This window comes from Hypanus sabinus, chromosome 21 (genome assembly GCF_030144855.1).
Source record: "Hypanus sabinus isolate sHypSab1 chromosome 21, sHypSab1.hap1, whole genome shotgun sequence".
Classification (NCBI taxonomy): Eukaryota; Metazoa; Chordata; class Chondrichthyes; order Myliobatiformes; family Dasyatidae; genus Hypanus; species Hypanus sabinus.
This window is the reverse complement of record NC_082726.1, coordinates 60,726,141-60,738,680: the sequence shown is the minus strand read 5'-3', so window position 1 is coordinate 60,738,680 and position 12,540 is coordinate 60,726,141. Positions and strand designations below refer to the sequence as shown.

Genomic DNA, 12,540 nt, shown 5'->3' with positions numbered 1-12,540 from the left:
AAAAGAACAGATTTTACTGTAGGCGTTGAGTGTGCAAGCTCTTTTTGTAAGGTACCTGAATAAATCAGGAATCAGCAGTGAGTCACATTTATATAACCCTTAAGGTTTGGCAACAAGAGAGTGTTGAATAAATATCATACAGGTTACAACAGATGCCTGCAGCCCCGCAGCAGCTGGCAAATACATCCGCCTATGTCTCCCAAGCTCTTGATCGTATGCACATTAGTAAGCTTTGGAGGACCTACATTCAGTGTAGGGACAGTGAAAGCTTTTCATGCTTTCATGCTTATAGTAATAAACATGTACCATTACTGAAAGCAGCTCTTATACCATGTGCAACTTATTTGATCAATTAATGGAAAAAGCTAAATCTCCACACTTGGAATACTGTGTTCAGTTCTGGTCACCTCATTATGGGAAGGCTGTAGAAGGTTTAGAGGGGGTGCACAGGAGATTTGCCAGGATGCTGCCTGCACTGCAGGACATGTCTTATGAAGATGGGCTGAGCGAGCTATGGCTTTTCTCTGGAGCAAAGTAGGATGATAGAGGTGTACAAGGTGATAAGAGTATAACTAAGAATGGACAGCTGGAGATTTTTTTCTCCAAGGAGAAATAGCTAATAGAAGGAGGCAGAATTTTAAGGTGACTGGAGGAAAATATATGGGGTGGGGGGGGATGTCGGAGGAAATTTATTTATACAGAGAGTGGAATGCCCTGTGAAGGGCAGTGGTAGAGGCAGATATGTTATGGGCACTTAAGAAATTCTTGGATATCCACAGAGATGATAGAAAAATGGAGCATTATGTGGAAGGGAGTAGTTAACTTATCTTAGAATAGGTTAAAAGGTTGGCACAACGTCATGGGACCTCACTGTGCTGTAATGTTCTATGTTCTACTTTTATAAATAAAAGTTTTTTTTAAAAATTGTCTTTTCTCCCAATTCTAACGCTTTAGGTATCCTTTTAAGTTTACTTAAATTTGGTTCATCAGATAACAAAACTTAGTGCTGGAAACTGAAGCTGTAGATTCACAACTCGAAACATCCAATGACTCAACATCAAGAACTCCAGGATCAATTCTAGTGGACAATTAGTCCAGGATAAAGCCCCATTTTCTCTGCACTATCAAATACCTCAGCTTTTACTTCAGATTTACTGTAACTGTATGTCTCCATTCCTCCTCCAGCCAACTTTTATTATCTTCATGGGGATGCCAATTCAGTACTCACAGAAGAGCCACACCAACTTGAAATAATGTATATCACCATGCCTTCAGTGTCCCTAGTTCAAAGATAGAATACTCCACAAAATCCAATATCTAAACACTATTCAGTCTCACCTTAAGTTGTCCCAGAAGTCCTGCCTCTTCCACCACCAACTTCCATAGATGCTGGTTAAAAATTAAGAGAAAAACAGACTTATTCAAAGACCTCATCAAAATTTGAACATAGGGACACTTGAACATAGGTACCTCAGTAACACAGACACAGCTCATGGGTGTGCTATGAATGACGCTTCACCTGAACTATTTGCCTAAACATTCTTACCATCACATTTCAAATGGCTCTGGTCCCTCTTGCACCAGCACCCTTAAGTGCTATCAAAAAAAATACTCAACATGAGAGATTCTGCAGATGCTGGAAATCCACAGTAACGCACACAAAATGCTGGAAGAACTCAGCAGTCAGGCAGCATCTATGGTGGAGAATAAAAATTTGATGTTTCGGGCTGAGACCTTCCCTCAGAAAATCCACCATCAGTTACAAGCAATCATTCTTCAAAATTGATCTGACATGGAAGCCATGCTACAGAGCACAATTCCTCTCCCATTTAGACCGCATGAAAAAATACCTTGTGGTGCATAGTTCTTTAGATTGGAATGAGAAGAACATAATTTTATACTGCTCTGGCCAAGCCAGAATTCAGCTAGGGCCAATTGATTGCACTGTTGTGAACGGTGAGGAGGTGAAAGACCAGTTAATCAAACAGCTCAGCAAAGTAACAACAGAAAAATACCAAATCCTCAGCAACTAAACTTACAGAGCTAAAAGTGCAAAACAAACAGGTGAGAGAGAGACGAGTTTATTGTCACATGCTCAAGAACAGTGAAGTACAGGTACAATGAAAAGCTTGCTTGCAAAGTCATCACGTCACATAGATTCAGAAAGCAACACACAGAATACAAGTTATACAGAAGTTACACATAAATTATCCACGCATTTTTTTTATATATAGGGAGGATGAAGAGAAGATTTAGCAGGATGCTGCCTAGATTAGAGAATGCGTCTTATAAAGATAGGTTAAATTGGCCAGGACTTTTCCCTTCGGAGTGAAGGAGGGTGAGAGGCAACTTGACAGAGGTATACAAGATGATAAGAGATATAAATCGAGTGGATAGCCAGAGACATTTTCCCAAGGCAGAAATGGCTAATGCCAGATAGTACTATTTTATGGTGATTTGAGGAAAGTATAGGGGGATGTCAGAAGTGAGTTTTCTTTACACAGAGAATGCTTAGTGCATGGAACAACCTACCAATGGTGGTGGTAGAGGCAGATACATTAGAGACATTTTATGAAATTCTTAATTGGCAAGTGCTTGATAGAAAAAGGGAAGGTTAAGATTGATTTTATAGGATAAAAAGTGGGCCAAAGGGCCTGTACTGTAGTGTTCTATGTTCTAAAATTTACAAGACAGCAAACAAGCTAAAACTGGAGTAATAAAAATAGAGACAAGCTTTATCATGAGTATCATCTAAACTTCACTTTTAAGTAACTATTTTATAACTATAATAAATTATTCTTTATTTATCATTAAATACTATGGTTATTATGTCATTTATTCAATTAATAAAAAACCTGTTTCTCCGTCTATGCCAGGGGTTCCCAACCTGGGGTCCACAGACTCCTTGCTTAATGATATCGATCAATGGCATAAAAATGGTTAGGAACCCCTGCTCACAGAATCATAGGAACATGACAGAAATGAAAATCTGGTGAGTAACTATTGTTCCGCCATTCAAGAAGGGAATTGAGGATAATCCTGGAAACTATAGATGGGTGAATCTCACATTTGTGGTTGGGAAGTTACTAGAGAGAATTTTTTGGGACAAGATTTGGAAAAACCATAGATAATAGAAAGCCATCATGGTTTTGTGCAGGGCAAATTGTGTCTTACTAACTTGACTGAGTTTTTTGATGAGGTGATGAGAATTTTTGATGAAGGTAGAGCTGTGGATATTATCTACATAATATACATAAAGTGTTTGACAAGATCCATCATGGGAGGCTCATCCAGAAGATTAAGATGCATGGGATCCATGATGAATTGGCTGTTAGGTTTCAGAACAGGCTTGCTCATAGAAGACAGATGGTGGTGGCTGAAGAGACTTATCCTAATTGGAGGTCTTTGATTAGTGGTGTTCCGCAGGGATCTGTACTAGGACCTCTGCTGTTTGTGATATATATAAATGACCTGGATGAAAACATAAGTGGGTGGGTTGGTAAGTTTGTGGATAATACAAAGATGGGTGGTGTCGTAGGTAGCATAGAAGATTGATGGAGAAGACAACAGGATAAAAATCCATTGCAGATATGAGCGGAGAAATGGCAAATATTTAACTAGTGAAGCGTCACACTTTCTGGAAGATCAAATGTAAGGAGACAGTACACTTGTTAAGGGCAAGAACCTTAATAGTGATAGGGTGGTTAAGAAGGCATATGGCATGCTTGCCTTTATTTGTTGAGGCACTGAGTTCGAAGATCAGGAAGTTATTTTACAACTTTATAAAACCCTAGTTAGACTGTATCTAGAATATTGCATACAGTTCTGGTTGTGCCATTATAGGGAGAATGTTGAGGTTTTCAATAGGATGCGGAAAAGGTTTACCAGGATGTTGCTTGGATTAGAGGGCATGTACTATACTGAGGCTGGACAAACCTGGGTTGTTTTCTCTGGAGTGGCGAAAACTGAGGGGAAATCAAAGGTTCATTATATTATGAGAGGCATAGATAAAGTAGACAGACAGTATCTTTTTCCCAGGCTTGAAATGTCTAATACCAGAGGGCGAGAGAGGCAATTTCAAAGGATGTGCAGGGGCAAGTTTGTTTTTCCCCACACAGAGAGTGCGTGCCTGGAATGCACTACCGAGGGAACATTAGGGACTTTTAAGAGACGTTTAGATAGACCCATGAATGTGAGGAAAATGGAAGGACATGAACATTGCGTAAGCAGAAAAGATTAGTTCAGTTAGCCATTTAAATAGTTCTGCACAACATTTTGGGCCAAAGGGCCTGCTCCTGAGCTGTACTATGTTCTATGTTCTAAAATGTCCCCTTGAGTCTGCTCCACCATTCAACAAGATCTTTTACTTCAAACACTACTTTTCTGCCCTGTTTCCAATGAAAAAAATTTGCAATACCTTGAGGGCAGAGCTAAAATTTACTCGGTCCACACACTCCCCTCCTGTCTTCGTCCCCCCCACTCATCCACTTCACCTCCACCCCCTGTCCTGTGTCCTCCAGCTGAATACTTCCAGCAGGTGCTTCTCTATATTAGATCAAGGCTATGTTCCATCATTAAGGCATCAAGGCATGTTGAGTTCAGCAGTCTCAATGTTCGTTAGTAAAAGTCACAGAAAAAAAGCTGTAATAGCAATCACAAATAAACTATTTTCATATACCCTGGTGATTATACTCTTTCTTACCTCAGCCACTGTACTTCTGATCCTATCAATTAGGTTTTCAAAATCCACAAGATTGAAAAGGGGCTGTTGTTTGAGCATGTGCAGTTCTGCAGCAAAGGCATCTTCCTGGTTCTTTAAAATGGACCCTGCAGCAACACATAGAAAGTACACCACTGAGTGGCTTGGCACACAAGAACAAACACAAGCAGTGGTTCTAATAGCAGTTTAGCTAAAATAGTTCAAGCTCCTTTTGGAAAACACTTCTAAATTGTGGTTTTCATGGCAAAAAAAAGGCTCACGATGAAAAGTCACAGCATATTTTCAGCATTTTTTAAAAAAAATTTTAAAGTAAGGCATGTTGCATTAGACAGCATGCCTTATTAGGAAAGGCTGAGCAAGCCAGGGCTTTTCTCTTTGGAGAAAAGGAGGTTGAGAGAAGGCTTGATAGAGGAATATAAGATAGAAACACAGGTACAGAGGACGACAAGACTTTTCCCTGGGCAGAAATGGGTAAAACAAGGGGGTGTCATTTTAAAGTGAAAGTATGGGGGGGGGGGGGGGGGATGTCAGAGGTAAGTTGTTTGCTTTTGTTTACGTTTACACAATAAATGGTAAGTGCATGGAACGCACTACAAGGGATGGAGGTAGAGTCAGATACATTTGGAATATTTCAGACTTTTGGAGTGGGATGGAAGGATTGCATTGAGCTTGGAGTATCAAAAGCTTAGAATAAAACTGAGAGCTGAACAGCCTATATTGTGCTGTGCTGTATATTCTAATAGGGAACTGCTGCCAAATTCCTTCCACTACTTTTCCCAAAACTACCCTTTTACGTAAAGGTTCTTGGTAGTTACGGCCAAAAACACTTATCAGATGCTCTGAAAAGGTGATGTTAGGAGAACTTATTTCTACAATGCCTCTCATTAAGATCAAGGATCAAAACAGTGCCTGATGCAGTTTTAGAAACACCCTGGTCTCTGAGATGAACCACAGAGGGATCAGACAAACTCCAAATGCTGAGGCCCACCTGCACGAGTGTGATTCACATTTTGATTCTCGAACATCTGCACAGATTCACCCACAAACAGAATCTTCTCTGCCACTCTCACTGGAATGTATGAGGGCAGCAACTCAGCTCGTAATGAAAACTGCTTCACAGACATGGCCAACATGTTCTCCTCTTCAATTAATCGCTATCAGAAAGAAACAAAATTCATCAGCATCAAGGTATCAATGCATTACCCAAGTATTTTTAGTATATACAATTCATAATCAGGTTTATTATTGACATAATTTGTTTTGTGGCAACAGTATAATACAATAAACAAAAATTAATGTAAGCTACATAAAAGAAACATTTAATAAATAAACAAAGCAAAATAGTGAGGTAGTGTTCATAGATCCATGATCCATTCAGAAATCTGATAGTGCAAGGGAAGAAGCTGGTCCTAAAATGCTGAGTTCATGCCTTCAGACTCCTGTATCTCCTCTCTGTTAGTAGTAATGACAAGAGGGCATGCCCTGGATAGTGAGGATCTTTAATAATGGATGCCGCCTTCTTGAGGCATCACCCCTTGAAGATGTCCTCAATGGTGGGGAGGCTAGTACCCATGACAGAGCTGACTGAGTTTAACATCCTATAAGACCATAAGACATAGGAGCAGAATTAGACCATTCAGCTCATCAAGTCTGCTCCGCCATTCCATCTTGACTGATCCCAGATCCCACTCAACCCCGTACACCTGCCTCTCACCATATCCTTTGATGCCCTGACTGATCAGGAAACAATTAACTTCCGCCTTATATATATGCACGTACTTGGCCTCCACTGCAGTCTGGGGCAGTGCATCTCACAGATTTACTAAACACAAAGTACACTGCAGATGCTGGGGTCAAAGCAACACGTACAACAAGCTGGAAGAACTCAGCAGGTTGGGAAGCATCTGTGGAAATGAGCAGTCAACTTTTCAGCCCGAGACCCTTCGTCAGGCAAGATTTCCCTTTACAGAAACCATGCTGACTTTTGATTTGTTTTATAAATAGTCTCCAAGTACCCCAAAACCTCATCCTTAATAATATACTCCAACTCTTTACCAACACTGAGGTTAGGCTAACTGGCCTATAATTTCCTTTATTATGTCTTCCTCCCTTCTTAAAGAATGGACTGACACTTACGATTGTAAAGGGGGTTTCTTTTTTCTCTTTGTTACTGTTGGGAAAGGGTTTCCTTTTGTTAACTAGCAGGAATGCTAATTTACTGATAACGAGAATGGTATTCCTTTGTAAACCAAATGGGGATTAATGTTCTTTCTTCTGAGTCTGTAAGCTTTTGTTGACGGGCTTTTGGGCAGATCGGCGCGAGGGGGTCGAGAGAGAGGATGCAATGCTCTAAGCTGGGCGAGCATCGGACCCCAGAGGGGGGTCCGAGGCCGGGAGATTCTCCGAGGAGGGGGGGGGGATGAAGCTAGATGTGCTTGGTTGACCACTCGGAGGGTCCTGAGCTGTTTGGAGAGTCGAGGAGTTCGGAGGGTCCTGAGCTGCGAGTCGAGGAGTTCGGAGGGGATCGAATGGTGGCCAGAAGACTTCAGTAATTGAGCTCCAACGGCTGTGCACGAAGTGGTTTGGACTTTGATAAGTTTGGCGCCTTTTCTTTAATTTTCTCTTCATATATACTGTATTGTTATTAATCACTTGGTTATAGTAACCTTTATAAATTGTACTCATTTAATCGCATATGGTGTACTGTCTGGCTTTGGGCGAGGCGGGGACATCACACAGCATCCACACCAGCTGATTACCCAGTTTGGCAGGGCCGAAGGCTGCTCCCCCTAGACGAAACGAGCTGAGCCAGCCTGAGGCGACCCAGGGGGTTACACGATCTCCAGGACAATGCCAGAATCAAGTGATTCTTTTAAGATCACAAACAATGCATCCGTTATCTCTTCAGCAGCCTCTCTCAGGACTCTGGGATGTAGTCCATCTGGTCCAAGTGACTTAAGAACTTTAACTTTGCTCGAAGGCGCTCACTCCTGCTCTCTGACATTCACCGACCTCTGGCACACTGCTAGTTTCTTGCACAGCGGGGACAGGTGCAAAGTACCCATTAAGTTAATCTGCCATTTCTTTGTCCCCCCATTACTACCTCACCAGCATAATTTTCAAGTGGTCCAATATCAACTCTCACCTCCCTTTTACTCTTTATATAACTGAAAAATCTTTTGGTATCCTGCTCTATATTATTCACTAGTCTGCCCTCATATTTCATCTTTTCCCTTCTTATAGCTTTTTAGGTGCCCTCTGTTGGATTTTAAAAGCTTCCCATCATCCAACTTCCCACTCACTTTTGCTACCTTATATGCCCTTTCCTTGGCTCATGCAATCTTTAACTTCCTTTGTCAGTTTGCTATTTGAGAACTTCTTCCTCTGTGGGACATATCTATCCTGCGCCTGTGAACCATTCCCAGAAACTTCAGCCATCTCTGCTCTGCCATCATTCCCACCAATATCATCCTCCAATCCACCTGGGCAAGCTCCTCTCTCATGCCTCTGTAACTCTCTTTATTCCATTGAGATACTGATACATGTGAGTTATGTTTCTTCCTCTCAAATTGCAGTATGAATTCAATCATATTTTGATCACTGCCTCATAAGGGTTCCTTTACATTAAGCCCCCTAATAAGATCTGGGTTATTACACAACACCCTATCTAAATGGCCTTTCCCTGAGTAGGCTCAAACACAAGCTGCTCTAAAAAACCATCTCATAGGCACTCAATAAATTTCCTCTGACACCAACCCGATATTCCCAATCACCTTGCATATTGAAGACCCCATTACAATTGTGTCATTACCCTTAATATATGCCTTTTCCAACTCCCTTTGCAATCTCAACCCCACATCTTGGCTACTATTTGGAGGCCTATATATGATTCCCATAATGGTTTTTTCGCCCTTGCAATTTAACTCCACCCACAAAGATTCATCATTCTCTTACCCTACGTCACCTCTTTCTAAAGATTCCATCTCCTACCAACAGAGCCACACCACTGCCTATGTCTTCCTGCCTGTTCTTTCAATACAAAGTATATCCTTTGACGTTAAGCTCCCAACTATGGTCTTCTTTCAGCCATGACTCAGTGATGCCCACAATGTCATACCGACTAATCTCTAATTGTGCCACGAGTTCATCCACCTTAATCCAAATGCTACATGCATTTAAATACAGCACCTTAGTCCTGCATTCTTCACCCTTTTGAATTTTGCCTCTGTGGTACAATTTAACTCTTTGCTCTGTCTGCATTTGTACCCAATCATTTGCTTGTCCTTCCTTACATTCATGTTACACTCAACATCTACTTGTAAACCTGCTGGCACAACATCAGCTCTGCATGACTGGTTCCCATCCCCCCATCATATTAGTTTAAACCATTCCCAACAGCTCTAGTAAATCTGACCGCAAGAAGATTGGTCCACCTCAGATTCAAGTACAACCTTTCGCTTTTGTACAAGTCCCACCTGCCCCAGAAGTGGTGCCAATTGTCCAGAAATCTGAATCCCTGCCCCGCTCCAATTCTTCAGCCACACATTTATCTCCCACCTCATTCTATTCCTATCCTAACTGTTGCGTGGCACAGGCAGCAATCCCGAGATTACTGCCTTTGAGGTCCCGCTTCTCAGCTTCCTTCCTAACTCCCTGTAGTCTGTTTTTTAGGCTTCCTCCCTTTTCAAGATACCGTGGATGTGTCCAGAAACGTCTTGGACCCTGGCACCTGGGAGGCAAACACCATCCGTTTCCTTTTTGTGTCCTCAGAATTGCTTATCTGCCCCACTGACTATAGAGGCCCTTATTACTGCTGCCATCCTCTTCAGTTCCCTACCCTTCTGAGCCACAGGGCGAGACTCAGTGGCAGTGCCGCCGCCACTGTGCTTCCACCAGTAGGTTATTCCACCTCTCTCAACAGTACTCAAAATGGAGTACTTATTGTTGAGAGGGACGGCCACAGGGGTGCTCTCCATTAACTGGTATCCCCCCTTCCCTCTCCTGCCAATCACCCATTTATCTGTCTCCTGTAGCCTTGGGGTGACTATCTCCTTTTAGTTCCTGTCTATCACTGTTTCACTTTCCCTATCAAGCCGAAGGTCATCGAGCTGCAGCTCCAGCTCCTTTAGACAGTCTCTGAGCTGCACTTCGTTGCACTAGCGCAAATGTGGCCATCAGGGAGGCTAGAAGTCTTCATAAAATCCCATGTCTGACACCCAGAACAGAACACCGGCTCAAGAGTCATACCCCCTATTCTCTCTAGAGTTGAATAAGAAATAAGAAGTGAACTTACCTAGCTTACATGTTCTTGCTGAAGCCTTACTACTCTGATTCAAGACTACTCCGACGACAACTACTCCCACGATGACCACTCCTCAAGGTGGCACCTTTCTTTTATGAAGTCTAGGTTTTTAAAAAGCTCTTTATCCAACCTGCACAGAAACACTCCTATTGCATCTGTGCAGAACTCTAATCAAGAAGAATGAGGGGTAGTGGTATATCAGTGAAACTTACCTAATATTGAAAGGCCAAGATAGAATGGATGTGGAGAGGATGTTTCACCAACAGTGAGAGTGTGTTGGACCAGAGGGCACAGTTCCTTCGGAACAGAGATGAAGAAGAATTTCTTTAGCCATAGAATGGTGAATCTATGGAATTCGTTGCCACAGATAGCCTTGGAGGCCAAGTTGGGTATACTTGAATTGGAGGTTGATAGGTTCTTGATTAGTAAGGGTGTTAAAGATTATGGGAGAGGCAGTAGGATGGGGTTGAGAGGGAAAATAAATCAGCCATAACTGAATGGCAGATCAGTCAACGGGCCAAATGGTCTAATTCTGTTCCTATGAATTATAGTCTAATATCATTAAAAGTAGATAATCTAATTTTTGTGCATTAACTGGTTTACAGAGCTAATCCATTATAAACATAAGCCGTGGGTGGGGAGCTTGGTGGCAGTGGGAGTCAGGTAGGCTACATGAAAGGCACACCAAGTTCAAGTGAGATACAGATACAATCAAAAATTGTAGCAACATCACAGGCCATAGGTACTGACATCTTAAGACACTGCCAATTAAGAAACCCTTTTAATCAAAGACAAAGTGAGATTTCACAACTCTCAAGGTCACTTGAAACTCACTTCATGGTGCCACCTTCAAAACCTACAGAAGGGACTGACTTTCCATCCCAATGAGTCTGTGCTGCATTCTACCATAGCTCCAAGAACTGATAGAATGCTGATGCAAGGGCAACTGGCTCAAAGGAGTCCAGCTAACTGAACATCAAACGTGACACAGCTATTAACCCAGAGCAATTCATCCAAATCAATTAATTCAGTTCTTTCATACTGTCAGGTCGAATAACTCTACCAGATCAGTGTTCCTGACAAACTCAGTTTACAAATCACAGACATTCCACCAGGAAGGCAGGATGAAGGAAGAAAGTTGAAATGAATAAGTGAATAGTTTTAAACTATTTTGATTGTGACAACAGTTGTGTGTGAATTCAACCACTTTGTCCAGTCACATACAGACACAATAATATACACAGGAAGAACAGTAATTAAAATTAAAAAAGACTATGGATATTGGCCTTATTCTCCTACTTCAATGCTTTGCAAGACACCATGTGAAAAAGAGGTTTTAACAACAATAGTATGCTGAATGCAACTAATAATGACAGTCCTTTAACATACAATTCTGATTTGGAATTATCACTTGCTAGATTGCATGTTTACGTGTTACAAGCAGCTATGTTTCTACTTTACAAATTGGTTCTTTTCTTTTAAACACAAGAGATTCTGCAGATGTTGGAAATCCAAAGCAACACACACAAAATGCTGGAGGGACAGGCAGCATCTATGGAAGGGAATAAACATTTTGGGCTGAACCATGATGAAGGGTCTCAGGCTGAAGTGTCGATTGTCTATTCCTCTCCATAGATGCTGCCTGACCTGCTGAGTTCCTCCAGCATTTTGTGTGTGCTGTTCATCTCTTCTTTTCTTTGCTCTTACCAGATCCTGAAGTTCCTTGAGCTGCTTCCCAGTCAATCCTCGGATTCCCAGATCCTCTTCTTCTTCCTCCTCAGGCTGAGTGCCCACATTGCCAGAGGAAGGCCCTTGCTTAATAAAGAACTCCTCATACTTGTCTAGTAACAGCCCATGTAGCATCCACGCAGACAGCTGCTTGTACATCACACCGTGACATACTGCCAGGATCCTGAAATAACATAGCAAAATAATCAAAATTTGCTGACCAACAACTCTTACATTTATGTTTTATTGACATTAATATAGAATTTTTTCCTTCCAGTTTACCTGTCTTAACCCTCTCAGGCACCTAGTATTAGAATTTGTGTGCCCTTCCACACCTGCCTTTAATTGCATTGTTCATCAGGACCAACTTACACTTATTCTTACCAACAGCTGTGGCTGAACATCAGTGGAACTTCATTGGATACAGATATATTTTGGGACAGCTTGATGCAGAATAAATGCATTTACATTACTTATTTATTTAGAGATACAGCACGGTAACAGGCTTTTTCAGCCCAATGAGCCTGCGCTGCCCAATTACACCCATGTGACCAATTGACCTACTAACTCATAAGCTTTGGAATGCAGGAGGAAACCGACTGGGTCACCGGGAGAATGTGCAAACTCCTTACAGATAGTGGTAAAACTTGAACTCGGTTCACTGGTACTATAATAGTGTTGTGCTACCGTGCTGCCCCCACTTTCAAATTCACCTAATGCCCATTGGACTGACATTTTTCAAAAGACTTGTAGTTCAAGCTCAACTATGCCTTATTACTTTTCTTCTGTT

At 41.8% G+C, this 12,540-nt stretch overlaps 1 protein-coding gene across 2 annotated transcripts in view; it reads right to left on the bottom strand.

Moving 5' to 3' along the window:
* The window catches only part of tubgcp4 (tubulin gamma complex component 4), a 58,354-nt gene that overhangs the window by 27,095 nt on the left and 18,719 nt on the right, over positions 1-12,540 (bottom strand). For both annotated transcript variants that reach the window (XM_059946674.1, XM_059946675.1), the window contains exons 7-10: positions 11,730-11,934; positions 5,709-5,874; positions 4,703-4,827; positions 1,339-1,389 (exon numbers count right to left, since the gene is read on the bottom strand). In XM_059946674.1, coding sequence (XP_059802657.1) covers positions 1,339-1,389; positions 4,703-4,827; positions 5,709-5,874; positions 11,730-11,934 — 547 coding nt within the window. The remainder of the gene's footprint in view (positions 1-1,338; positions 1,390-4,702; positions 4,828-5,708; positions 5,875-11,729; positions 11,935-12,540) is intronic.